Source organism: Xyrauchen texanus, chromosome 35, assembly GCF_025860055.1.
Source record: "Xyrauchen texanus isolate HMW12.3.18 chromosome 35, RBS_HiC_50CHRs, whole genome shotgun sequence".
Taxonomy (NCBI): domain Eukaryota; kingdom Metazoa; phylum Chordata; class Actinopteri; order Cypriniformes; family Catostomidae; genus Xyrauchen; species Xyrauchen texanus.
Window position 1 is genome coordinate 6,590,813 of NC_068310.1, and position 25,444 is coordinate 6,616,256.

Below are 25,444 nucleotides of genomic sequence, written 5' to 3' on the forward strand. Positions count from 1 at the left end.
TGTGAAAATTTGGGAATGAAATTTCTTTGTAAACGTAGAAAACATCTAGGTTACTGTCGTAACCCCTGTTCCCTGATGGAGGGAACGACACATTTTGGGTCTCTCTTGAGAGCCTCAGTTGCCTCTGAGCTTTGAGAAAAGGCCAATGAGAATTGGCAAACAGAATGTGCATGTCCCTCCCCCGGACATACGAGTTTAAAAGGAGGGAACCATGCATCTGTTTAGTCAGGTTTTGCACCGAGGAGCCGAGAATAAGTTTCACATGTGGCAAATACATCACATGGAAGCCATTATGAGCCACACATGGAATTGAGGTGGTGGTGAGGGAGGAGCTCTACAAATACAGTGACCGGGGGCAGAGGGAACTGCCCAATTGAGATGCTGGTCCGCCAACAGGGGGGACTGTACCGAGGAAAATACAACACAGAGGACTATGGAGGAAAAACTTCCAGGGAGCTCATCTGAGGATAAAAGCACACAGGTTTGCCTCAGAAGAGGGAAAAATGCAATATGCACAAGCGGTACCCCCGGTCAGCTGTCCCGTGTTACCGAGTTCTACGTGCTCAGATCTGAAGAAACACAGCCCAGGGCTGACTCAACCATTGGATGTTACTGATCTCACAAATGTTGCCCAGCCTGCTGATCTGCCCATGTCTGCTAGAGAGGCACCGATGCCCATGAGAATACAATGTTTCTCATAGAGTGTGCTTGAACCAACAAGGGGGTGGGCACGGCCTGGGTCTAGAAGGCCGGTGCAAGGGCGTTGATGACCTCGTGGACAAACCTCTGTTGGGGACAGCATCCCTTTCTGCTGTCCACCACAGCAGACAAAGAGCTGCTTGGTATCATCTAGAGCTCCATGTGCAGTCCAAAATAGGTGTGCAAAGTACGCACCGGACACAGCAATGATAAGGCTGGGTCTGCCTCCTCCTGTGGCAGTCACTTGCAGGTTCACTGTCTGTTCCTGAAGGGGGGGGCGTAGGAACCTTGGGCATGTAGACCGGGCTCTAGGCAAGTGTTGCTGGCAGAGGGCGCTTGCAGTTCAGGAGGGCCATCTTCAGAGGAGGGCACACAACTCGACTGAGTCTAGTGGCTCAAAGCGGGTTCTCCTGAGGGTCCACGGGGGGTGTAGAGAGACCCCGTGTGGGGAACAGGCATGGCCTAGGAGGATTTGCCTCCGGATGCCTCTTAAGGAACCTGATAACCAGGTAGTGCTCCAGCAGAGGCTTAACGTCCACTGCGTCATGATGGGCCTCCCCTCCAACCTCCCATGCTGAAATGAGAGCACTGGCTTGACTGCGCATCTCTGTGGGTCTTCTGATCGGGAAGAGCACCAGCTGCGAACTGATGCCATTTTAGGGCGTGGAGCTGCCTGGTAGAGGGAACTCTGGCTTGTTAGATCATGCCTACGACAGCAGGTAGTAGGACACTTTAGATCTTCTGTGACCAGTCCAAGGGCCAGACATGGAGATTCTAGAGGTCTGGGCGTGGATGTCAGAGGGTGCCCCGTCCCTGAGAAAGGAGGTGCTTCCTCAGAGGAATATGCCAGGCAGGTGCTGTCATGAGGAGCGTATTTATGCAGCCCCCAGGGGCAAGCTGTGTGCCAGCGTGTCTGTCCCGAGGGGAGCCTCAGACAAGGAGTACCAGAGCGGGCAGTGGGAGTTCTCCTGGGAAGCGAACAGGTCTACCTGTGCTTTACCGAATCGGTCCCAAATCAGCTGGACCACCTGGGGGTGGAGCCTCCACTCTCCGCTGAGCGTGGCCTGTCGTTACAGCGCATCCACTGTTGTGTTGAGGCTGCCCGGGATATGAGTGGCACGCAGAAACTTCAGTCACTGCTGACTCCAGAGGAGGAGATGGCGGGCGAGTTGCACACGCCACCATGGCGATTTATATACGCTACCGTTGTGGTGCTCTCTGAACGGATGAAGACTTGCTTGCCCTGAATCAGCGGGAGAAATCAGCGGAGGGCAAGGACTACAGCCAGCTGCGTGCCCATTGCACAAGGAGCACCGACCCAGTTTGGAGGCATCTGTGGAGACCACGACACGTCTGGACACCTGCTGCAGGGGGACTCCTGTACGCAGAAAGCAGAGGTCTGTCCAGGGGTTGAGTAGTTGACGGCAGAGAGGGGTGAATAACACACGGTATGTGCCATGGAGCCATGCCCATCTTGGGACTCGAGTTTGAAGTCAGTGCTCTAGAGTTCTCATATGCATCAACCCAAGTGGCGTGACCGCTGCCGAGGATGCCATATGCCCCAGGAGCCTCTGGAACTGTTTTATAGCGGTGCCTGGTTTGAATATGGCGAGGCACTTCAGCACTGACTTCGCGTTCGTTTGTGAGGCATGCTGTCATCGAGACTGAGTCTAACTCCATACCGAGAAAAGAGATGCTCTGAACTGGAGCGAGCTTGCTCTTTTCCCAGTTGACCCGAAGCCCTATCCTTGTACTGGTATGCTGGGCCCTTGAACGCAAACCGTAGGAAGGGTCTGTGTCAGGGCGAGATCGAGAACGAGACGTGGAAGTACTCGTCCTTCAGGTCTACCATTCCAAAACCAATCTTGACGCCAAACACATGTTAGGATATGTCTCTGCATGAGTCTGAACAGAAGTCTGTGTAAGGCCCTGTTGGGAACTCACAGGTACAAGATTGGCCGCAACCCACAGCCTTTCTTTGGTACGATGAATTAAGGGCTGTAGAAACCCTTCATCATCTCGGCTGGATTGACAGGCTCTATCACACCCTTGTGTGACAGGGTTGAGATTTCTGCCCGCAGGGTGCTGGCATTCTTGCCATGCACAGAAGTGAAATGGATGCCGCTAAAGCAGGGCGGGCGGCTGGCAAACTGAATCGCGTAGCCGAGTCGGACAGTCCTGGCCAGACAGCACGATGGGTTGGAAAGCGAAAGCCATGCATCCAAGTACCGTACGAGGGGCACTAAGGGGACGATCACATTTGATGTACCTGGTGGTGCGTCACAGCAGTGGGGAGGAGGAGGTAGTGTTGCGTCGAGAGGCAGAGCTGCGTCCCAGGCACCTGTGCCGAGAAAAGACTCAAAGTACTTACCTCCTTCCGCGTACCCGCGGGTTGGTGATGGAGGAGGAATCCTCTGGACTCATCAGAACTGGCCGGCCGGAGGTCTACGCATGATACAGTTGCTGGCGTGGAGGCGAGAGGTCTGCGTCCAAGATGCCACTTATTCTTTGACTGTATCTGTTTGTCCCGGGCCGCCGTGAGAACGGCATGTGTGTGTGTGCACCGGCTAGGTGGCCCAAGGAATGTGGAAATGTATATTTTATTGAAAATGGGGGTGGGGTGCGGCAAAGAAAAAGAAGAATTCCAAGGATTCTCCACCCGGCCCTCCACTGGGGGAAGTGAGCATCTCGTTCCTCGGGTCATCTGCCTCAGGAACGTTTGGGAGCCTTGTGGGTCGTCGACAAGTTTCGAGAATCGGGGGGCATACATCTCCTGCGGGGCGCTCTACGCGGGGTTGAGAGCTGGGCCCAGGTTGAGGCGGAGCTGCCTGTTGCCTTGCAGCTGCAGGGGATGCCCTTGGCGAGCAGATGGGGTCGGCTCGAGTTGGAACTGCGCCGAGGCATGATATGCTGGATCGCATCCATCTGCTTCTTTACCACCGAGAACTGCTGGGTGAAGTCCTTGACGGTGTCGCCGAATAGACTGAGTTGGGAGATGGGCGTGTTAAAAATGCGTGCTTTGTCGGTGTTGCGCATCTGAACCATGTTGTTGTTACAGATGTCGTTCCTGGTCCATGAGGGTGGTCATCGCCTGTCCGAGTGCCCGCGCTGTGACCTTTGTGGTTCAGAGGGCGAGGTCAGTTGCTGGGCACAGCTCCTGCAGCATGTCGAGATCAGGACTACCCAAGTGCAGGTCTTTTAGTGCCTAAGGTGAAACTGACATATCAGAATTTTTTTTTCAAAATATCTTATTTATGTTGCCTTGATGTTTATGTTACACTCATTATGATAATTGTTCCCTTTATTATGGAAATGGTGTTTGGTAAAATTCCAGAAGAATTTGTTAAACTCCAAGATTTATGTGTTTTCATATTTACATTTTTATGAGGTTTTAGATGAAGCTTGAGAAAATAAAGGAAATAAGAAAAGCTTAATTTCAGGTACAACGGTTAAGTTAAAAGAATTGATTATTAATTACCAAACATTTGAATAAAGTTGTGGCAGTGGGGGCATGGTCAAGCATCCATCTGAAGAGAGAGAAAGTGGTAAGGGTGCATACACCTGAGCTAGATGATGGTAACACCTGTTTCTAATTGCAGTGAGCTTGGGGAGAATGGCATAAAAGAGACCACGCCAGTGCAAGTTTGGAGAGAGTGTCTGTATCCAGACATTGTGGAGCTATAATTATGTCTGTTAAGCTGAAAAGATACTAGTTATTGTGAAGTTGAAAAGCTACTATTGTGAAGCTGTAAGCGCTGGTGTGTTGTGAAGTAAAAGTCTTACCTTTGCGTTCAAGTCCCAAGTTCCCTGTGTCCTCCTTCCCTCCCTCTGTGAAGATCAGTACACTGGTGCCGAAACCCAAGATTGAGATCGATGACACATTGGAGGCCTCACCATTGGCAGAAGTCCTCAAGACCCTCGCCGGCCTACACTACTCCCACCAACAGGTCCTGCTTGTGCTCTGACAGGACCAAGATCGTCAGTTCCACGAGATCCTAAGAGCTCAGACAGAGGACTGACATGCGATCCAGAGCCTCTTAAGCCAGGAGAAAGCCCCGGCAGCAAACCCGGACAACAGTAGCCCCATGCTCATGAAGATGGGGGTGGAAGATGACCCAGAAGCCTTCCTTGACCTCTTTGAGCAGACTGTCAAGATCAGGGGCTGACTGCATGCTCTATGGGTGGCCCGGCTCATTCCTTTGTTGTCCGGGGAGCCCCAACCTGAAGAAGACCATACTGCAACGGTTTGACTGAAGTACAGAACAGTACCATCAGCTCTTCCGGTCAATGGAATTGGAAAAACCAGCAGACAGTTTGCCTTCTCCCAATGACTCCGAGATGCCTGCTGAAAATCGCTGCTGGCGGAGGACCATGGTGTAGAGAAAATTATCGACCAGGTGATGCTGGAGCAGCTGATCTGTCGACTACCAAAAATGATGGCGGAATGGTTCCAGTGCCACCACCTGACATCACTGGAGGAAGCGGTACAATTCGCGGAGGACCATATGATGCATAGTCGAGGGCGGAAGAGCCCTCTCACTCTCTCTCTTCCTCCCGGGTGGGGATTCTGAAAGAAATCCTCACATATCAAGGCACTAAATTCATGTCACAGGCACTCCATGGGCTTTAAATTTGTAAATAATTTTGCTCCAGACATCATATGCCAATTAATATCAAAACAGAGTAGTAAGGGGTACAAGACTACACTACAAGAGGTACTACTTATTAGAATTGCACAGTACCAAGGAGAAAAACTAAATTTGCACAATCCATATTTTCAGTTCAAGGTACACTGCTTTGGAACAGCCTACCAGCTAAACTGAAAATCCAAAAAGGGTTGAACATTTTTCAAAGAAAGCTAAAAAGTGGTTCAAACCAAAGCAGGTTTGTGAACACTGATGGTCATACACAGTCTCAGCTTTCTTTTATTATTTTTATATTTTTTTTTACTTTTTGCTTAGTTTTTTGTTCGATTATTGCTTTAATATTATTAAAAAGCCTAACCAGGGACTGGGGCTGCAAATTAGAAGTTGCTGGTTTTTTTAAAAGACAGTATGTAGAGCATAGGCTGCTTGAAATTTTAGCAATGTTTCTGCATTGTCCCTGTTAAATAAATAAAAAAATAATAACGTTTGTGCATGAGGATGCATGAAATTGGAGCAAATGGCTCGATCCCCTGTTATTCATAGTACAAGAGATCCCACAAGCCTCCACAGGGTTTTCGCCATTCAAGCTGCTGTATCAGCGTGCTTGATGTCATACGTGAAGCTTGGTAGGACAGATCTTCAACCAGTAAGTAATTCAATACGTTCTTGATCTTAGAGCAAAACTCCACACTTTGGGGCAACTAACACAAGAGAATTTGCTCCAAGCTCAGGAACGTCAAAGCCGACTGTGTAACAGGGGAACTCAGCTGTGGAAATTTGTACCGGGAGAGAAGGTGCTCATATTACTCTCCACCTCGGGCTCCAAATTACTCGCCAAGTGGCAAGGACCATTTGAGGTAACACGACGAGTGGGGGTTCTAGATTTTGAGGTAAAGTGTATCTATAGAGGGGGCACACGTCAAATATATCACCTCAACCTCCTAAAATTATGGAGGGAGGTGGTTCTTATGACATTGGCTATGGAAGTTCCCCTTGACACAAAGTTAGAGTTACCTATTGGATTGTTTAATCCCCCACATTTTCCTGAGAGTAAACACACTTAAAATAAAGGCTAGTGGGTGCTACAGAGTCCATTGAATGTCTTTTTGTATAATTACTATTTCTATTTTGAGATTAATCCATGAAAGTATCACTTTAGAGGCATACAGTTTCTGCACTGTGAATTTTGGTTCTGCTATTTAACTGAATAATTTTACATGAAATGCTGATAAGTATAAGAGAATAATAACTGAAAAATCTTATTGTTAAATGATGCTGAAACATTAGGATATAAAAAATTAGAGAGGAGAATAAAAGGTTCAAGCAACTTTTCTAACAAAAAAGTTGACTTCTTGTCATATAAGAGACATGAGAAAATAAAAGGACGTAGTGTATTTTACTGATCAATTATTTCAAAACACGAGAAAAGATGGTAACACTTTAGAATACTGTATCTTACTTAATGCATAACTAATAAGGAATTACTGCAGAACTAATAGGTAATTCTTCATTAACACTTAAGTCACTACTATTAACTACTAAGGAAGATGTGTTAACTAATCAGTTTGTAATATCATTTTATAATTGTGTTAAGTAACAATTAACTAATCAGTCATGCCTCCTGATTAACTACTTTCAATTATCTACAAATTCAGCTTCAGAAGAAATAACTATTAAGTAACTACTAATGAACAGTCGTACACAATTAGCCATTACAATAATCAGGTTGTGGCACTTTCTTCTTCCATACTACTAATGTTATTATTACTATGGAAATGCAATATGCATTTTGTGGAATTACTACACTCCCAAAATGAGTCATCACAGCAAATTTAAGAATTTTGGCCTGTATGGTCAATTGCTTTGTGAGTGTGGTCTGTAACCAGAAATCAACAACGGAATGGAACCCCATCCCCACTATAAGTGACTAGCCAACTTACCTCAGGTAGGTTTATGATTTATATACAGTATAGTGTGTGTCTCTTGTTTTCCTCAGCACATATCTCATTAACTTTGGGTAAACTATTCCTATATGTAAGGCAATGACTGAGGGGAAGGGAAAATTCAGGGAGCCCATGAGTAATTAATAAAGAATTACCACATAATTATGAGCAGAGGCGGAGCCAGAGGGGTGTCCGGATTATTCGCTACTGGCAGTTGCTGATGCTGATTGACATCTCATTTTCGACCGCCGGCAGCGCGCACAGTTTTCAAACGGACGATGAGCCGAGGATGAGAGAATATAGTTGTAAGATACAGAAGAATAAGAAAACATCATATTTGAAGTAAGTTAAGGTTTAGCATCATGTTTGTTTGCTGAATACATTTTATGAGACGCTGGCTCAATAGGCTACAGGTTAATCAGATTAGAGAGATCGTTTCGCAATTTAGCATAACAATCCTTACGATTACATCTGCAACAGCTAGTAATACATGAAAAATATGAAAAAAATTATGAAAATGAGGATTTGTAATTAAGATAAAAATGTTGGTACTTGGATGATTAGATGTAACCATAGGCTGTCATATTTTTGCACAGGATCAATTAAACATGAAAAGAAAGGGAGAGATATATTTTTAAAGGGAGAGTTCTTTTTAAAGAAGCACAAACAGGCAGCTCAGGTACAAACAGAACCCAGGCCACCACTGGACCCCAGAGCAGCTCCCTATCTGAGGCTAGTCAGAGTCAGTGTGGTCAGACTTCAGGACCACCAACAGGTCAGAGCATCTACCAGACACAGGCAGTCAGTCACATGCCAAGTTCAGGAATTTACATTGAGATGATTTTGTCAGAATAAAAGGATAGTTCACCCAAAAATAATATAATAATAATTTACTCACCCAGCATGTTGGTAACCAAATAGTTTTGGGTTCCTGTCGACTTCCATTGTATTTATTTATTTTTTCTATACTATGGAAGCTGATGGGAACCAAAACTGTTTGGTTACCAGCATGCTTCAAAATATAATATTTTGTGTGCAGAAGAAAGTCAGTCATGCAGGTTTGGATGTTTAAAATGTTGGTTCATGTGTGTTCTTGTTGTTGATGGCTGTGGCATTTATATTGTGATTATACACAAATTGTTCTTGTGTTATAAAAAGATGTATCAAGGGATGACACAGAGACCACTTGTTCTGAGAAAGACAGTGAGACAAAGCTGCCAGGAGATGTTCAACACTTATAAACACTTGTAAATTCTTTCCTCTCTGTAAGTACTGTGTGAAATACTTTTATGTATTTTTTTTGTAAATGTGAGGTTTTTTGTAACTAAAATCAGCATTTAATGTAACAGACACATGGTACTGTATCTTGTCTCCTTGGTACTTAAGCTTTATTTTCTGAAAATATTTAGGTTATATTGATTATATGTTAGTACTGTGTGTGTGTGTGTGTGTGTGTGTGTGTGTGTGTGTGTGTGTGTGTGTGTGTTTGTGTGTACATATGTGTGTGTGTGTGTTATTACTATCAATACCAGAAAAACAGCTTGTAAATACCAAATTTTTTACATTTATATATTTAAGTGATGGATAGGTTTAGGGGATAGAAAATACTGTTTGTACAGTATAAAAATCATTATGGAAATTCCCCATAAAACATGGAAAACCAACATTGTGTGTGTGTGTGTGTGTGTGTGTGTGCGAGCGTGCGCATGTGTGTGTGCGCGCGCACGTGTGTGTGTGTGTGTGGACCCCTGAAATTAGCAGTGGCCACACCCTGGCCACCCCAAATATAAAACTCTAGTTCCGCCACTGATTATGAGGGAATTACTTACAACCTGGAACAGTATTCTAAAGTGAAAATACAGGGAACCCATGAGTTCTTGTAGGCTTCAACGTATCAAGCCTCTAGCTCAGCTATTGCTGCAGTATCTACAATTGTTTTGCGGTCCACCCCACACTTGTGGTATGCCAGCGTTTTGGTGATTCCCTGTTGCAAAAACTGCAGGACCTTTTTGTATCTTTGTATTGCATGCTCTAGTAGAAACATTGGGAGAGGAAAAAGGTGCATGATTAGTAAGTAACTCAAATAAGACTATCATCTGTTGTGACAATATCAATAACATAGAGTTCACTGCCACATATGGTACGAACCCCATTAGGTTCTGATCCTATCATTATTGAGTCTGGGAATACATGAACAATGTTGGTTACACAGAATATTCATTTATCTTTCTATGATGTTAATTGAGAAGTGAAAACTATTTATGCATTGGTTTTGATAACGTACTCTCTAGACAACATTTTTACCCAGTACTTTAGGACACCATTATAACAATGATGACCATTATGACAATGACAACACACCTCTTCTGCTTTTTTGCATTTTGTGTTTTGCTTTATTCTCTGATTTGTTCTTATGTTTCTTCGATTTGTGGGGTGTAGAGGAAACAGATGAATCTGAGGTGGAATAAGATACAGATTCTTTGGAAAAATAAGATACAGATTCATTTTCCTTTCTTGCCCTTCTTTTCGCCTTCTTGTTTTCTTAATGCAGGCCGTCTACTTCATCAGAAGAGTCAGGGTTAACAATCAAACTTGGGGTTTTGGCGGAAGCTCCTTGCATCTCATCCTTTGTTGACAACGCTGATAAGAAATCCAAACAAAACTACATTTAATTTCATTTTAATTATTTGGCATCTTACACATGTGAGCTACTTCATTGATTAGCACAAACCATTGCATTTGGACAAGACTTGTTGACAATTGTTTACCAATTTAAATACTCTTACAATTTAAAATAATTACTTATGAATTTATTAATTTAGCAGATGCTTTTATCCAAATAAACTTAGAATTGAATACAAACCAAAATTATCCTTATGAGGAAATAAAAAAGTGAAATGTCTAAATTAGTCATTGTATATTGTATGCATTAAAATTATTACTTTTTTACGAGTACCGCCATCAACTCGAGGCGTTTGATGTGCCAATCAAGTTGATGAACCTCCCATTCCCCTTGGGCTGGACGAACACTTAAGACCGCTACCCAGCGCATGAGGGAGGTGTCTGTCGTTAGCAGCCTGCAACGACAAGACGCACCTAGAGTGGGACCCAAGGTAAGGAACCGGGGTCTTGACCACATAGAGAGGGAACGAAGCGTGCGGCGTGTAACCCTTATATGCCTTAGGGGACTGGCCCTTGGATGAAATCCCTTGGTTTTTAGCCACAGCTGAAATGGTCTCAAATGCAGAAGGCCCAAAGGAATCACCGTGGATGCAGACGCCATGAGACCTAGTTTTCGTTGATACTGACTAACAGTGCAACCTTGACCTAGCCTGATTTTGCTCAGGGTGCTCTGAATGGACTTGATACGAGCTGGAGACAACTGTGCCCACATCATGATCGAATTCCACACAACTCCTAGATAGGTAATTCCCTGGGTGGGAGAGAGAACGCTCTTCTCGAAGTTGAGTCTCAGACCCAGAGAAACCAGATGAGCTAAGACAATGTCCCTGTGCTGAATTGCCAGTTCTTGAAACTGTGCCAGTATCAGCCAGTCATCTATGTAATTCAGAATGCGGATGCACCGGAGTTGCAAAGGAGCCAGTGCTGCATCCATGCATTTCGTGAATGTGTGGGGTGATAGGGCTAGGCCGGTTAGAAGAACCCGATATTGGAAGGCTTCGCCCCCAAAAGTGAACCTCAGGAACTTCCTGTGCTGTGGCAGAATTCCAATATGGAAATATGCATCCATGAGATCGATCGTGACCAGCCAATCGTGATGTTGGAACTGAGACACGACCGTCTTGACAGTTAGTATCTTGAACTTGAATGCCCTGATTGAACGATTCAAGCCTCGAAGATCTAAGATTGGACGCAACCCCCCACCCTTCTTGGGAACCAGGAAGTATCTCCTGTAATAACCTGACTCTTTCTCTGGAAGGGGAACACGTTCTATGGCCCCTTTGACCAAGAGATTTTGCAGTTCTTTCCACATTAGACGTGCCTGCTCCAGTTTTACGGTAGTGGGGACCACGCCGTTGAAATGCAGAGGGCGGCGAGAAAATTGAATTCTGTAGCCTTTTTCTACTGTTCTTAGGACCCACATAGAATTACCTGGCAGAAGTTTCCACGCTGCCAGGTTCTCTGAGATGGGTATTAAATTTGACACTTCCTGTTGAGGGGAGTGTTCCGTGTCCTGGAATAAGGCAGGAAGTAACGGTACACCCAACTTTTGGTTGGAAGCCTCTAACTCCCGAAACACCAGAGGCAGCGGGAGTGAAGAGGTTTCATGAGGGTATTGGGAGGGCCGAAGTGGATGATACACGTGCCCTGTCCCGAGGGGGACTAACCCCACAAGACTGAGTGCAAGACCGTCAGGATTTCCTTCTCTTGGAAATTACACCCCTGAAGTCTTGCTTTGGAGGCTGCTGAGGGCGACGAGCCTGTCCCCAGTCTTTACGAGGGGGAGCACGACTCGCAACGCTCTGCTTCTGGGCCTCCCTTCTAGCAGGACCGGGGAGGGTCTGGGTGGCTGATGGCCCCGCCCCCTGAGTGCGGCGAGGAAAGAACTGCCCAAAGGCTTCCTCGTGGCTTTTCGCCTCCTGGAACCTGGAGATAACCGTATTCATGGCGTCCCCAAAGAGGCCAGAAGGCAAAACTGGGGCATCAAGCATGAAAACTCTGTCCTTATCCCTGATGCCTGAAAGGTTAAGCCATAAATGTCTCTCCGTGCTGACTAAAGCAGAAATAGACCGGCCAATGGCATGGGCTGTCTGCTTGTTCGCATGGAGAGATAGATCTGTGGCCCGACGAAGCTCCGAGAAAGCTTCCTCGTCGAGCGTGGTACCTGCACTCAGGTCCTTCAGCAGGTCAGCCTGATATGCCTGTAACACAGCCATAGTGTGCAGAGCAGTACCAGCCTGACCCGCTGCTTGATACGCCCTCCCCAATAGCATGGACGTAGTCCTGCACGGCTTAGTGGGGAGAGTGATGATGCCGAACCCGGCGAGAGATAACCCGCAAGTGTCTCCTCGACCGGCGGCATCATTAAATACCCCCCGTGCCTCTGCACCCACGATAGTCGAATATACCGACGTAGAGGGCACGTGGACACGGGAAGTATAAGGCTTCCTCCATGAATAGGACAGCTCGTCATGGAGGTTGTCAAAGAAGGGAAGGGACTGAAGAGGCGTTCCCTTCCCTTGGCCAACAGACAGAAATCTTCTAACTTGGAGCGTTTGGGGGTCTCTTGTTGGTGCGGCCAGTCTATTTGCAGCCTGGCCACCGCACGAGTAACCACATCGAGTAATTCCTCCGAAGATTTTGAATCGTGTTTGGAATGATCGGATGTGGGTAACTCGAAGTCTGCAGACTCAAGAGATTCAAGGTCCCCCTCATGAACCGAAGAGGCGCAGGAGCACGCTTCATGATCACGACAAGGACCAGCCGGATCTGGGGAGAGAGCGAGCGAAAGGGATGGACCCGTCTCTCGCTCCTTAGCCAGATCCATACGAGAGCCCCACGAAAGAAGCGTGGTTGCTGACTCTCAGAAGTATAAATGCATCAGAAGTGTAGCTTTTTGTAAAGGGAACAGGAAGTTGCGCAGCTCTGCTTTGTTTACAATGGTTACATAGTAACCGGTATATTTCTGCTTTTTTTTATTATTAACATTTAATTTGGCCCATTAGGCAGCATACACTCCGCATACGGCATACATGGTAAATAAATTAAAAGTTCTAAAACACTAAACACGTATTTGCGGTATTTTGAAGTGACCATGGAAACAATAACATTCATATTCATACCGTATTCTGTGAGCCACCTAATTATGTGACCGCATATAAAATGTATACAGTGATGGTACTGGCATATGTCTAAATTACTAGATGCTAATACTGTACAAATTTGAAAAACGTATAATTAAATATACAATTATCAGCTTCTTCGTCATTCTCATCGATCAGACGTTGAGGTCGTGCCCTTTTGCGCGGATTTTTCCTCTCCATCGCCATGCTTTCTTCCGAGCTGGAACTGTACGTCCTACGTCGATTCTCCAACCCTATTTGCATATAATGCAAATTGGGTCTGCTGATGAATTCAATCATTTGAATTCAATCATTTGATGTGACTCCTCCCCGTCGAGTTCATTACTCCAAAATTCAATTATATTAAAGGCTGGCTTTATTCCAGTTATTTGAATTTCTTCCAACATTTTAATAATGTTTCTGTTTTTCATTCTGTCTTTCTCAAATTGTATGCATGCCATGTTTGATATGCTAAATGGCTCTTAAATCAAATGCTACTCTCCGGATCTTTTGAGCCGGTTTGTAAATAGGCCTATGACTGATCCGAATGATACCTTTGTGTACGTCCTGGGATCAAATTCACTTTCCCTGAAATTTCAAAATTAAAGCTTCGAAATGGTAAGTTATTATACTATCACGCAGTGGCGGCTCCTGAAACAATTCTCAGGGGGGGCAATTTTTCTGATAATGATTAAGGTGACCCATTCAATGGGTACAGATTTCCCCTCTAGCTACATAAGTTACAGGTGGAAAGCTATGTAAGAAATTATCCAGGAGCCTTCATAAGCAAAAATGACATGGCTCCACAATTAATTATTCCACTTATTCATTACTTACATTAATCCAATGTTGTGTGATGTAAAATAGCTAAACAGGACACATTTTTAAAAAGATATGTTCAGCAACAACATAAAGACGGGGGCAGCATATGTCAATACCAGAAGCATTTATTGACTGATCTCAAAAGTATTGGCTTACAAAAGCAATGTAAGTTATCACAGTACAAATAATCAAGGGTGTACTTTCACATTTGTCAACACTGCATAAACAATCTGCATTTCCATAAACAAAAAAAATATCAGCTTAAAATACAAGTAGACAAATTTTTGAGAGAAGTGGATCTTTAGAACTACATTTTCTGGAATGTAGGATATCACCAAATTGCTACTTAATAGTAGCAAAGTAACTTCTGCCCTCTTGTATAGATTTGTGAAAATGTACATGAACAGTGATAGACATTTTGCCTGAAAACAGCATTTGAAAATAATTTCTAGAAAGGTAAACACAGCTATTTGGCTTTGTAAATATGAACAACCATATTCTGGCCATTTGTATAGATATGTAAAAATGAACATGAACAGATTTTCTTTAACTTTTTTTTAATGAATAAAAAATAACTATTTAAAACAACATCAACTGTGAACTGATTTGGTGTGTGTGTTAAAGAGACAGACAGGAGAGAGAGAGAGAGAGAGAGAGAGGCTACATTATTTGTACTGAAACTGTGCTCTTCTCTCTTTCAATGCAGCAAAGCATTCAATTACTTTCTCGTTGAAATCAGGCACGTTGAGGATGAGTTCCCTCTCCATGGAATGCATGGCCAGTGCATTCAGACGTTCCTGGCCCATTGAATTTCACAGGAATGTCTCATGTCAAAGTTGAGAAACGTCTATCAGCCTCACAGCTGTTGTCATGGGAGTAGTTGTGAGGATGTTCAACAGAGTCACAGTCTCAGAGAATGTCTCCTGGAGGTTGTAGCTCATGAGAACCTGGTACAGTGCCATTGTACCACAGCAGCCCTTGAATTCAGGATTCTCATAGATCAGAGAGAGTTCTGTCTTGAGTTTTGCCTTGTTCAACATGGTGTATGTATTCACAGTGGCATTCAGAGCCTCATCAGGAAATGAATGGCAGTACCTTTCAAACATATCTGCTTGCAGTAAGGTAGCACTCAAAAGGTGGCCAGTGAAAGAGAACATTGCTTTGGTGTGATCCAGGATGGTGTCGCAGACCTCTTCAGACAGCCTCTGCTTCTCCTCTTCTCTCAAAGCCGTTCTGAGTGTTTTGGCCCCTGTTGCTACTTGCAGCTGCTGTTGAGAGGAGTCCCTGAAGGCAAACAGACCAATGTGTTTGTTAGGCTATGTACAGTACTGTAGTCTATGTGATGCACAGGTGTATGTAATTTATCCACGTATAGTACAAAGATTTCAGTTCCACTTAAAATGGGCAGGGATGCATAAAGTCTTTAGTGTTTAAGTTAGCCTAGACTGGATGTTCAGCACAGTATACAGTATATAAAGTAAGCTAGATTACACCACTGGCCATATATAACGAGAATAATGTAATTTCTAATACAAATGCAGTCTCCTTTCATGCATACATTTTCAAATGACAAAGCTCTGCTTGAAATCTTCAAAATGAAATCTTCATCATGTAGCATCCTCACGTAGCCAGATGCCTCTCTCACGGTGGGCTGGTCAATGAACCCAATGAACCCGTCCTGATGGCTTCAAAACATTGTATGAGGTCGTTTCGATTCTCGTAGACAGTGTTCACGACTCTGCTGTTGAAGTTCCACCGTGTGGATGAAGTTCTGGGCAGTCTTAATGCAACAGTCTGGTCAAGAATGCTGGTCCGTTTCGGTGACCGGGAAAAAAAAAAGTTGCAATCCCGCTCAGATCGGAAAAGAAAATATTAACTTTTTTGATGCGAGAAGTAGCTTGCTGCATGATCAAATTCAGCTGATGCGCATAGCAATAAACATAATGGGCATTCTTATAATGCTCACGCACCTTTTGCTGCACACCAGCCTTCTCTCCCCTCATCACACTGGCTCCATCGTAAGCTTGCGCAGTGAGTTTAACTTTTTCGTCGTTGGCTTCACCTCCTCCACAATATGTTCCCTCACGACCACTAGCATACACTCCAGTAGCTCGTTTTGAATGGTCTTTGATGTGCCCTTGAAAACTTTAGCATTTTTAAGATGCTCATCAAACACCTCATCTAACTGTGCCACAAAGTTGACCAGTCCAAGAAAAATACCAGGGTTGGTGGAGCCCTCAGTTTCATCTTTGCCTCGCAAAGCTAACTCAAACACTCAAGCGGTGCTGTCTGCCGTGCCGCCTTCAGGGTGAAAGAGTAGGCAGGGGTAGCAGAAGACTGCATTGGCTACGTTGCAGCGTGCTAGCCAGGTTTTTCGTTCGTACCAATTTTTGGAAAATCCTCTGGTGTAGGACTTTCCCCCTTTAGTAGAAACCTGTTGAATGATTAAATTTGGTCTGGGAAGTCCTAATTGTTTCGTTGACAATATATCTTGATTCGTTCGCAGACTAAAAGGAACTTCTTTCAAAGAGACAATCGAGTTGCACTAAACGCTAGCCATCTTGACAGTAGTATGTGAATTGATTGACGCTGCTACCCGCTCTTTTCTTAGTTACGCTCATGGTTACATTACGTATGACGAAAGCGTGTAAGTGCAAGCCCTCCAGGAACCCATAGAGATTGTATTGAAAGCTCTGATATTTTTTTACATGAGAGTCTATGAGAGACTTCTGGGGCAATTTTCAACCTGACTGAAATCGCCCCAAAAGGGGCGGGGCCATTTTAAGCACAACTTTAGCCTGATTGGCAGATCAGATGTCTAGATTAGAACACTGATAACGACTGTTTCCTTGATAGAATTGGTTAGAAAAAAAATCCCTTCCTTTTCCAGTTTGGCAGTGCGTCGCCCATATCGCCCTAATGAACACACCGCCCCTGCTATGACGTGAATAGCTCAAGCTTGTCAATTGAGTGCACTGCTTTTTCAGATATTAAGTGGCGCAAGGGTAGTAGGCTACGTAAATTTTTCAAATTAGGACAAAAAGGCGCCTACTAAATCAGAGGTTGTAGGTATTTTTCCACCTTTATTTTTTTTTCAGAGCTATTTTGTGTTTACCTTACAAAACTGGATAAAGTTCATGTACCGGTAGGCAGGGCCGGATTCAGCCAGCCCCACTAGGGGGTGCAGGTAGAATATCAGGGGGGGCAAGTCATTTAACGGAACATTTAAATTAGACAAATATAGTGATTTGATTTATATTGTGATATATATCGATATGGCCAGAAATGAAAAAATATATTGTGAAATGAAAAAATCCTATATCGCCCAGCTCTAATCTATCAGCTCCTTTGATCCATTTGATTTGTCTTATAGGTTTTATGTTGGATGCCCTTCCAGACACTACCCTCTGCATTTACCCGGGCTTGGGACCGGCACAAATAGGACACTGGCTTGTGCCCTGTTGAGGCTGCATTTATCTTTTTTTTTAATTTTTTTTTTTGTATCTGTCTGTCTGTCTGTCTGTCTGTTTGTCTTCCTGTCTGTCTTGTCTGTCTGTCTGTCCTTTCGTTTTTTATTTCAATCTTTTTTATTTCTTTTTTGGGTTTTTTTTGTTTTCATTTCTTTAGCTCTGTACACAGCATGGCTTATATCAGTCATTATAGCATCAGTCGTCTGCTTTTCTGTGCAAAGGTCCTAACAAATGCGTCCATATCTAGACCTGTTGTTATAGCCTTCTCGTGAGCCAGAATAACTAAATTTCTTTTTCTCTCATGTAGCATAGTGCAGCGGAAGGGGGTAAGAACATGAGACAAAGTGGAGAAAGAGCTCTTGCATGATGCAGATGATATTCCAATCACAAGTGAGGTCACATACATGCGATGGAGCTGAGGAAAGGCATTCTTATACCTGTGTAGATATGTGCAAATGGTGGAGAGGTCTACAAACTCTACGTTCTCATCATCATTAGTCTTTTTGAATTCTTTTTCCAACATTATTTTTGCGACAAGAATCTCATTGGAAAGTTTGTCACTGTCACTTTTGCCATTTTTTGCAGAGAACTTAACATGGCAACATCCAGAAAAGAGGGAGATTGTGGTTGAAGGCAATTAACTGCTTTCATGAGATCCAGATTGCTTTTGGAGAATCTTGTCTCCATCTCTACAATGGCGATGTCCAAAATGTTGAGAAGAGCTCACTTCAGAGCCTGGCTAGGAGTCATGGAGTCTTCTGCATGGCCTACAGTGGACGTAACAACGCTACCTACGAGCAGTGAGCTCATTGTTCTTTTCTTTTAGCAGCTGGTGCAGGCATGCTGGTTAATGTCTCACTCTCCTCATCTCTCATCTGCTTCAGAGCCTGCAGAGATGCACTGACTACTTCTGAAGCACAGCACATGTCAACAGAATGAGCCTGCAGCATAGCATTTGCAGACTTCAAGGAACCCAGAACTTTGAGGAGGAATTTTCCTATTTCAAAGAAATGATGCCTCCTTAACATCATCAACAGCCCTGATGCCTCTGTACAGATATCAACAGCAGTGGCTCTGTCCTCTGTAACCTCTGACAGGATACTCAGAATAGCATCCTGATTCTCCACAAGACACTTGGTCACATCATGGTGGCTTGTCCACCTGATCTCCAACAGTCGTTTAAGGGAGGGAACATTATAGTTCTGTGACACATAATGACGGTGAAAAAAAGAGTGCAGTGATCCTGATAGATCAAAAAAGATTGCACACGGCTCTCCTTGCATTGCATGGACCACGGCCAAGTGCAGCTGGTGGTTATAGCAGTGGATATAAGGAATATCCTTCCCTACCTTCTTTTGCAATCAGGCCTGAACCCCACCCCTGACCCCACTCATGACAGAAGCTCCATCATAGCACTGACTGATAATTTCAGCTGCACTATAGCCTGAGTCAGAAAGATGCTCAAGAATTTGTGTGGTAATAAATTCAGCATTTAACTGACTGAGGTCAAGCAGGCCAATCAGGTGTTCCTCTGGAATGCCTTTACAGACAAATCTAACCATGATTGACAGATTCTCCACATTACATCTGTCCCTCGTTCCGTCACTTTTGATGCAAAACCCAGCATAATCTGCTTTGTCATAATTACCTTTTATCTGATTTAATACCATTTTGGCCAGTGTTTCAATAATTTCATTTTGTATGTTGTGAGAGGTGTATTTTGTATTTGGTGGGATGTGTTTGTTAATTTCATTAAATTTGGGGTCCTTTGCCAGTGTGTAGTCAACCATTTTTAAGAACAGTCCTGCAGAGAAATCATCATCATTTGAACTTTCCACACTGCCACGAAGTGGAAGTTCATTTACTGCTAGGAACTGAACTACTTCTCCAATTGTTTTAATATAATACCTATTTTTTCCATTTGTGTGGGCCCTATTAAATTACAAATGGTCTCCCCTGTGGCCTCTCTTTGGGACATTTCAGACCAGGCTTTTGCATTTTTTATGTGGCATTGACTTGATGCGTGCTTTGAGAATCCCTTGTCCTTTTCCAATGCAGTTTTCCAATTAGTAAATCCTTGTTTTGTGAAAACCAAATCCCTATCATTGTTCCCCCAAATTTCTGACACGGGAAACAAAAGCACGCATCAAGCTTTGCTGAATATTCGAGCCATGGTCTCCCACGATACCAACCTGGGCAGAATGAGCGGGAGCTCTTGCCAAAATTACGTTTGGGGAAAACCAGAGCTATGGGTTGTGACGGTGCTTCAGTGTTTAAGCCTATGTTGTATTCATCCGCAACAGCCACGGATGGGCTGGGAATGACGGGGGATTCGGTCTCTGCTGCAGCTAATGCCCTAGCAGCCTCGTTGCTGCTGCCAGTGCTAGCTTTAGCAACCAGAAATCGGCGCATACTCGACTCGTCACTCGGTGCAAATTACAAGAGAAAGCGATAGAGGGATATGGAGGGAATGAGAACACGCTTACAGAAAGAGTAACCAAATAATTTCAGTGACTGACGGCGAAGGAAACTCAAAACAGGGGCTGAGCTCAGCTGACAACAGTGTGTCTGCCTGCTCCGCTCTGCAGTGACTGACTGAGACGTGAAGCTCAGCAGGTTCACCACAAGCCGGTGAAGCGGCCACGCCCTCCCTATGCATCTACCAATCAGTAGCTACTTTGAATGAGGGATAGAGAGCAGAAAGCGCTCACTCTGACCATTTTTCTTGAAATATTTTTTAAATTTGGGATCTTTGCATGCCATCACGTTTGGGGGGGCAGTCACGGTATTTGGGGGGGCATTGCCCCTCCTTGCCCATGCCTATATCCGGCCCCGCCGGTAGGTAATATATAGATATATTTCATATCCTCAGTTACACCGTGTCTACACCAGACGCAACAAGGTGCCGCGCTGCAACAGCTTGAGGCTGTCTACAAAAGACGCGACAATGCGACCGTTGCAAATCTATTTGTTTTTTTGTTAGAAGTATCACAGTTGCTTGAAGTATGTCAGAAATAGAATGGGGCAGCAGTTTACTGTCGCAATATGTAGTGTCGCATCCAGTAGACAGCATCACTGATTATATGGGTTGTGATTTTCAGTCCTGAATTCCATGGATTTTATTCTACGTTAAAAATTATGAACAAATCAGGATTTAAAGGCTGAAAAAGGCCTTCTTTGGACAAACAGAAATGGAATGTAACATGGTTGCTATGACAGCACACCACTCAGCATGAGCGCTTTGAGTGAGAATGGAACAAAGTCCCTTCTGAAGGGAAAGTATGAATTATAATGATGTAAAGAGAAAAGAAAATAGGTTTTACAGGTGTACTTTTAGTCTAATAATTTATTTAAATTATATATGAATATAATTATACATATTATATACTCTGCACCCATCTACTGAGGTACTTCAACTTGGGAATTAACATTCCTTGCGTTTGAACATCATATCACGTTCGAGTCATTTTCTTTTTTAGACATTAATTATTTTACAGCGCCATGGTCATTAAATATAGCGTTTTTGATGAAAACGCGATTAGTCTATAGAGTATTATGAGCCTTTTGGCTTGCCATAGTAGCCTATACATTGAAGTCTATGAAGTGACGCCTCTTTACGTCAAAGTGTTTTTCACAGTCTACGTTTTTGCTTCACCAATAATGTCTTTGAGAGTAATAAACAACAATAAATATTTAAAAACTTTCCACATTTGTGAAGAGACATTGAATGTCTAATTTCTTTTAATTAAATATTAATGTTTACGAATATCAGAGACCTGTTGAACTAATTTAAATTCACCAAGAAAACGCTTATACCTAAACATAAAGTCATTTTATTACTTTCTGCTATCAAAGCAACTGCAAGTTTTTTCTCTCTTCCAAATGCATGTTTTAAATGTTTATTGTACACACCTTCCCCTTTTATACATGGCAAACTCATGAAATCTGTCATTGCGGTGGGGGGTGTACGACACAGTAATCTGCTTCGTGTGGTGTCCTTGTTCATCTGTTTTCTTCATAAATAAATTCATAATCTGCTATGCTCATCCTGTAAATTCATGATTAAAAATTGAAATGTGAATGAAAATAAAAGCTATTAAATGTCTTATTATCATTAAAATATGACAATTAAAATGACGGATAATAATAGATAATGACGGAATTTTTATTACCCTGTCCATCAAGATGACGGACGATGAGATAGTCTAACTTATTTTTTGCATAGCCGAATTTCAAACATTAAAAGTAAACACTCTAAGATAGACAGAAAACATGGACAACTTCTTGAAAAGGAAAAATATTGACGATGGTTAGCCTGTGTGGGTTAGTGGTGTGCCATAGTATTTTTTAGTCGTAAAAAGTGTTTACTGGTTTAAGTGGAAACACTGGTTTAAAGGAGGACGCTTGGTATTCTGTAGCCTTCAAAGAACGCATCCTATCTAGCACGCAGCCTTCGAAACGAGACAGTAAAAATCCAAGGCCGATTTCTCTCCCAAGTCTGTCTCAGTACATATGATATTGTTAACGTAAATGAGGGCACGTGATGTTGATAGCAGTGGTGCTATCAGCAGACTACTGGTCAATAAAGCCTTTTAACAAAGGTGTTGTCGCGTTCATTTTTGAGGAGATGAAGTCAAGTTTTCAAGATAAAAATTTTATTTATTAACAAGAAAGAATAAGTACAAAAATAATTTGCCCAGCTGGGGATCTTGTCTGCTTCACCCGTAAGCTCAGCTCAAAAGACCCCGTTTCTCCTGTGTTCCCTTCTTTTCTACATTTCTGACCCAGGGTGTGTTCCTTTGTTCTCAGGTTTTTACTCTTTTGATTGGCTTATTTTTGCCGCAGGGGCATCTCCAATATTCTAAGAGATAAGTTCCAATCATTCCATTGGTTTGTTTTTGCTGCAGTGGGATTACTGGTTTGCCTCCCATTGGTTCATACTTATCAGTTTCTTTCTTAAAGAATTTCCAATGTAGAAACTGTTTCTAGGTTCCCCTCATCTCCTGTGTCAACAATGTAGCTGCAGTTTATCACACCTTCACATTCACTTATCCTTTTAGCGTTTTTGGTTTTAACATATATTATCTAGTTAGTTACACACATCATTCATCATTTGTTAGCAGGCATACTTTGTTTAAGATTTGTCACACCCATACACTCACCTAGAACTTTATTAGGAACACCTGTACACCTACTTATTCATTTGATTATCTAATCAGCCAATCATGTGGCAGCAATGCACTGCATAAAATCATGCAAATATGTGTCAGGAGCTTCAGTTAATGTTCACATCAACCATCACAATAGGGAAAATTGGTGGCATGATCGTTGGTGCCAGACAGGCTGGTTTGACTGGTATAACTGCTGATCTCCTTGGATTTTCATGCACAACAGACACTATAGTTTACTCAGAATGGTGCCAAAAACAAAAAACATACAGTCAGCGGTAGTTCTGTGGACAGAAACACATTGTTGATGAAAAAGGTCAACGGAGAATGGCCAGATAGGTTTGAGCTGACAGAAAGGCTACAGTAACTCAGATAACCACTCTGTACATTTGTAGTGTGCAGAATAGCATCTAAGAATGCAAACACATCGAACCTTGAGGCGAATGGGCTACGACAGCAGAAGATCATATTGGGAACTATTTTTAGGACCATACTGTTCCTAATAAAGTTCTAGGTGAGTGTATATGCTGATTAAGATTGTACCACACAACAGTGTGTAGGACAATTTCATGGAAATAAAGTAATGAATTAGTGAAATATATATTTTGATGTTATACAAACAGAAAATCCCTCCGGAAGTCCAAAGGCTAACAGAGACAATCTTTAAAATGATCAAATAATTATGTTAAGGAATTTGTAGGATGAATAATCTCTGCTGTAACAGAAAATACAAACTGTAAACTGCTACGGTTTGAAACTCGGACATGTTTAATCTAGAAATTGGACGCCGCTTGTTGGTGGTGATTGCTCAGTCAGCCATGTTATTGTCCAACATACTTCAGATGTTGTATTTCTGTGTATTGATGGAATCATTGAGGTCATGTCATAAAATGATGTTCATTATTATTAATAAATAATGATGAGTAAAATCACAATACACCTTTTTTCTTTTATTGGACAACAATAAATAAATTTACATTTGGAATATATATATATATATATATATATATATATATATATATATATATATAAAAAATAAACAAAAACAACAACACAACACACAAACTACCAAATTCAAGATATTACTTCATATAAATGTAGAGAACTCTTTTCCATCAATTCATCTCTATACAAATTCATCTCTACACAGTCCGAGCATGTTTATGAATGAGCATTAATTAATTTAAATAGATACAATTACATATGCATTCTCAGAATTCAGCGAGTACAACCTTAATACAGAATTAAACACATTGCTGTTTTAATAGAATTAAGTTTCATTGTAAGTCTTTTTACCTGGTACATTTTCACATTTTAGAACAACCAAAAGCAGTGCTGCCATTTAATTTACAGTGCAAAAGTAATCATCCAGACATATTTATCAAGTTCATAGGCAAAGTCTGATGAACTGTCCATGTCTTGCTCATTCATATTTTGAAGCTCACATAAATAATAATAATAAAAGGAACAAGTCCTTTGCAGACCTCAATATGTTCTGTCCCATAGTCTTTATGTCTGACCATGGAAATACAGTACTTCAAAATGATATTGTATACAATTCATATAGTGTAAACTATATCCACAGTAAACTCTTACACACATAGTGCAAACCTTCATAAATCTATTACATTTTCTTGTGATCTTTGCAGATTTCCATCCTTCATAAGATATTCCATGGCATATATTTTACATCAGGTTGAGAAATGTCAGGCTCTTGGAGATTAACTGAAGTGAAGTTGCTGTATCGATTACATATGACATCAATCTGAACACCAGCCTCAAAGTGTCGACTGGGCTCAAAAACAACATTTTCACCGAAACACCCCTAGACGTGGAGACAACACTTTTCATTCACTTAGCTTAAAACCCATAAACATAAGCCTAAATTTTGTAATTGTCTATGTGCATTTCCATAAAAATCATCAATTATATCTTCTGGGGTACATATTGTACTGATTTCTAGTCACACTTTACACTAAAGTTGCATTTGTAAACATTAGTTAGCTAATTAGTTAACATGAACTTACAATGAACAATATTTTTTCACCACTTAATAATCTTAATATGGACTGAAACCTAACTAACATGAATTAACAATGATCAATTGTATTTTCATAAATGAACATGAACTAAAGATAAATACTGTAAAAATATATTGTTCATGTTAGGTCATGATACCTAATGTATTTACTAATGTTAATAAAATCTACCTTATTGCGAAATGTCACCTGATAAGATGAGTCTTCAACCATACCTTAACATCTCCAATGTCTGTTGACTCAATCATACCATCAGAGAAAAGGATATCACTTGAAGATGCCTTTGTCGGCAAGCAATCTGCGTAAATGTTTGGCACCTGTGTAAATCAGTTCAAGATAGATTCAGTTAAATTCAATTCAGAAGTTATTTCAGACTTACTGTAAAATGAAATATATAAAAAAAAAATGTCCAGTGTTTTACCGTGCAGTCAGTTCCACGGCTTTCTGTGTTGTATGGAATAAGAGATTGCGCAGATCCCTCCAGCTGTAACATTTTAGGTTTCTTCGCCCAACATCTGATCAGGCAAGCCATCGACATTGTACCTATTTATTTAATCACACACAAACAGCATTATTAGATTAAAAACTTCAGTGACATCCACTACATGGTCAAATGTTTTATGCACATCCCCTTCGGGTTTGGCTATACTGTTGACCCTTTAGTTCCAGTAAAGACCTTAAAGGGATAGTTCAACCAAAAATCCGGAAAATTCTCTTATCATTTATTCTAAAGACAGCATAAAAGTTATCCATATGATTCCAGTTTTTTAATCCAGAAGCAATATTGTAGGTGTGGGTGAGAAATAGATCAATATTTAAGTCCTTTTTTACTATAAATACTTTTTTATTTTGC

General features: G+C 42.3%; 1 protein-coding gene across 1 annotated transcript in view; it reads right to left on the reverse strand.

Moving 5' to 3' along the window:
* Window positions 1–23,623: 23,623 nt before the first annotated feature.
* Window positions 23,624–25,444, reverse strand: part of LOC127629327 (cadherin-like protein 26) — a 33,201-nt gene continuing 31,380 nt past the window's right edge. The window contains exons 12-14 of the mRNA XM_052106491.1: window positions 25,013–25,134; window positions 24,807–24,908; window positions 23,624–24,377 (exon numbers count right to left, since the gene is read on the reverse strand). Of these exons, the coding sequence (XP_051962451.1) occupies window positions 24,213–24,377; window positions 24,807–24,908; window positions 25,013–25,134 (389 nt within the window). The 3' untranslated portion in view covers window positions 23,624–24,212. The remainder of the gene's footprint in view (window positions 24,378–24,806; window positions 24,909–25,012; window positions 25,135–25,444) is intronic.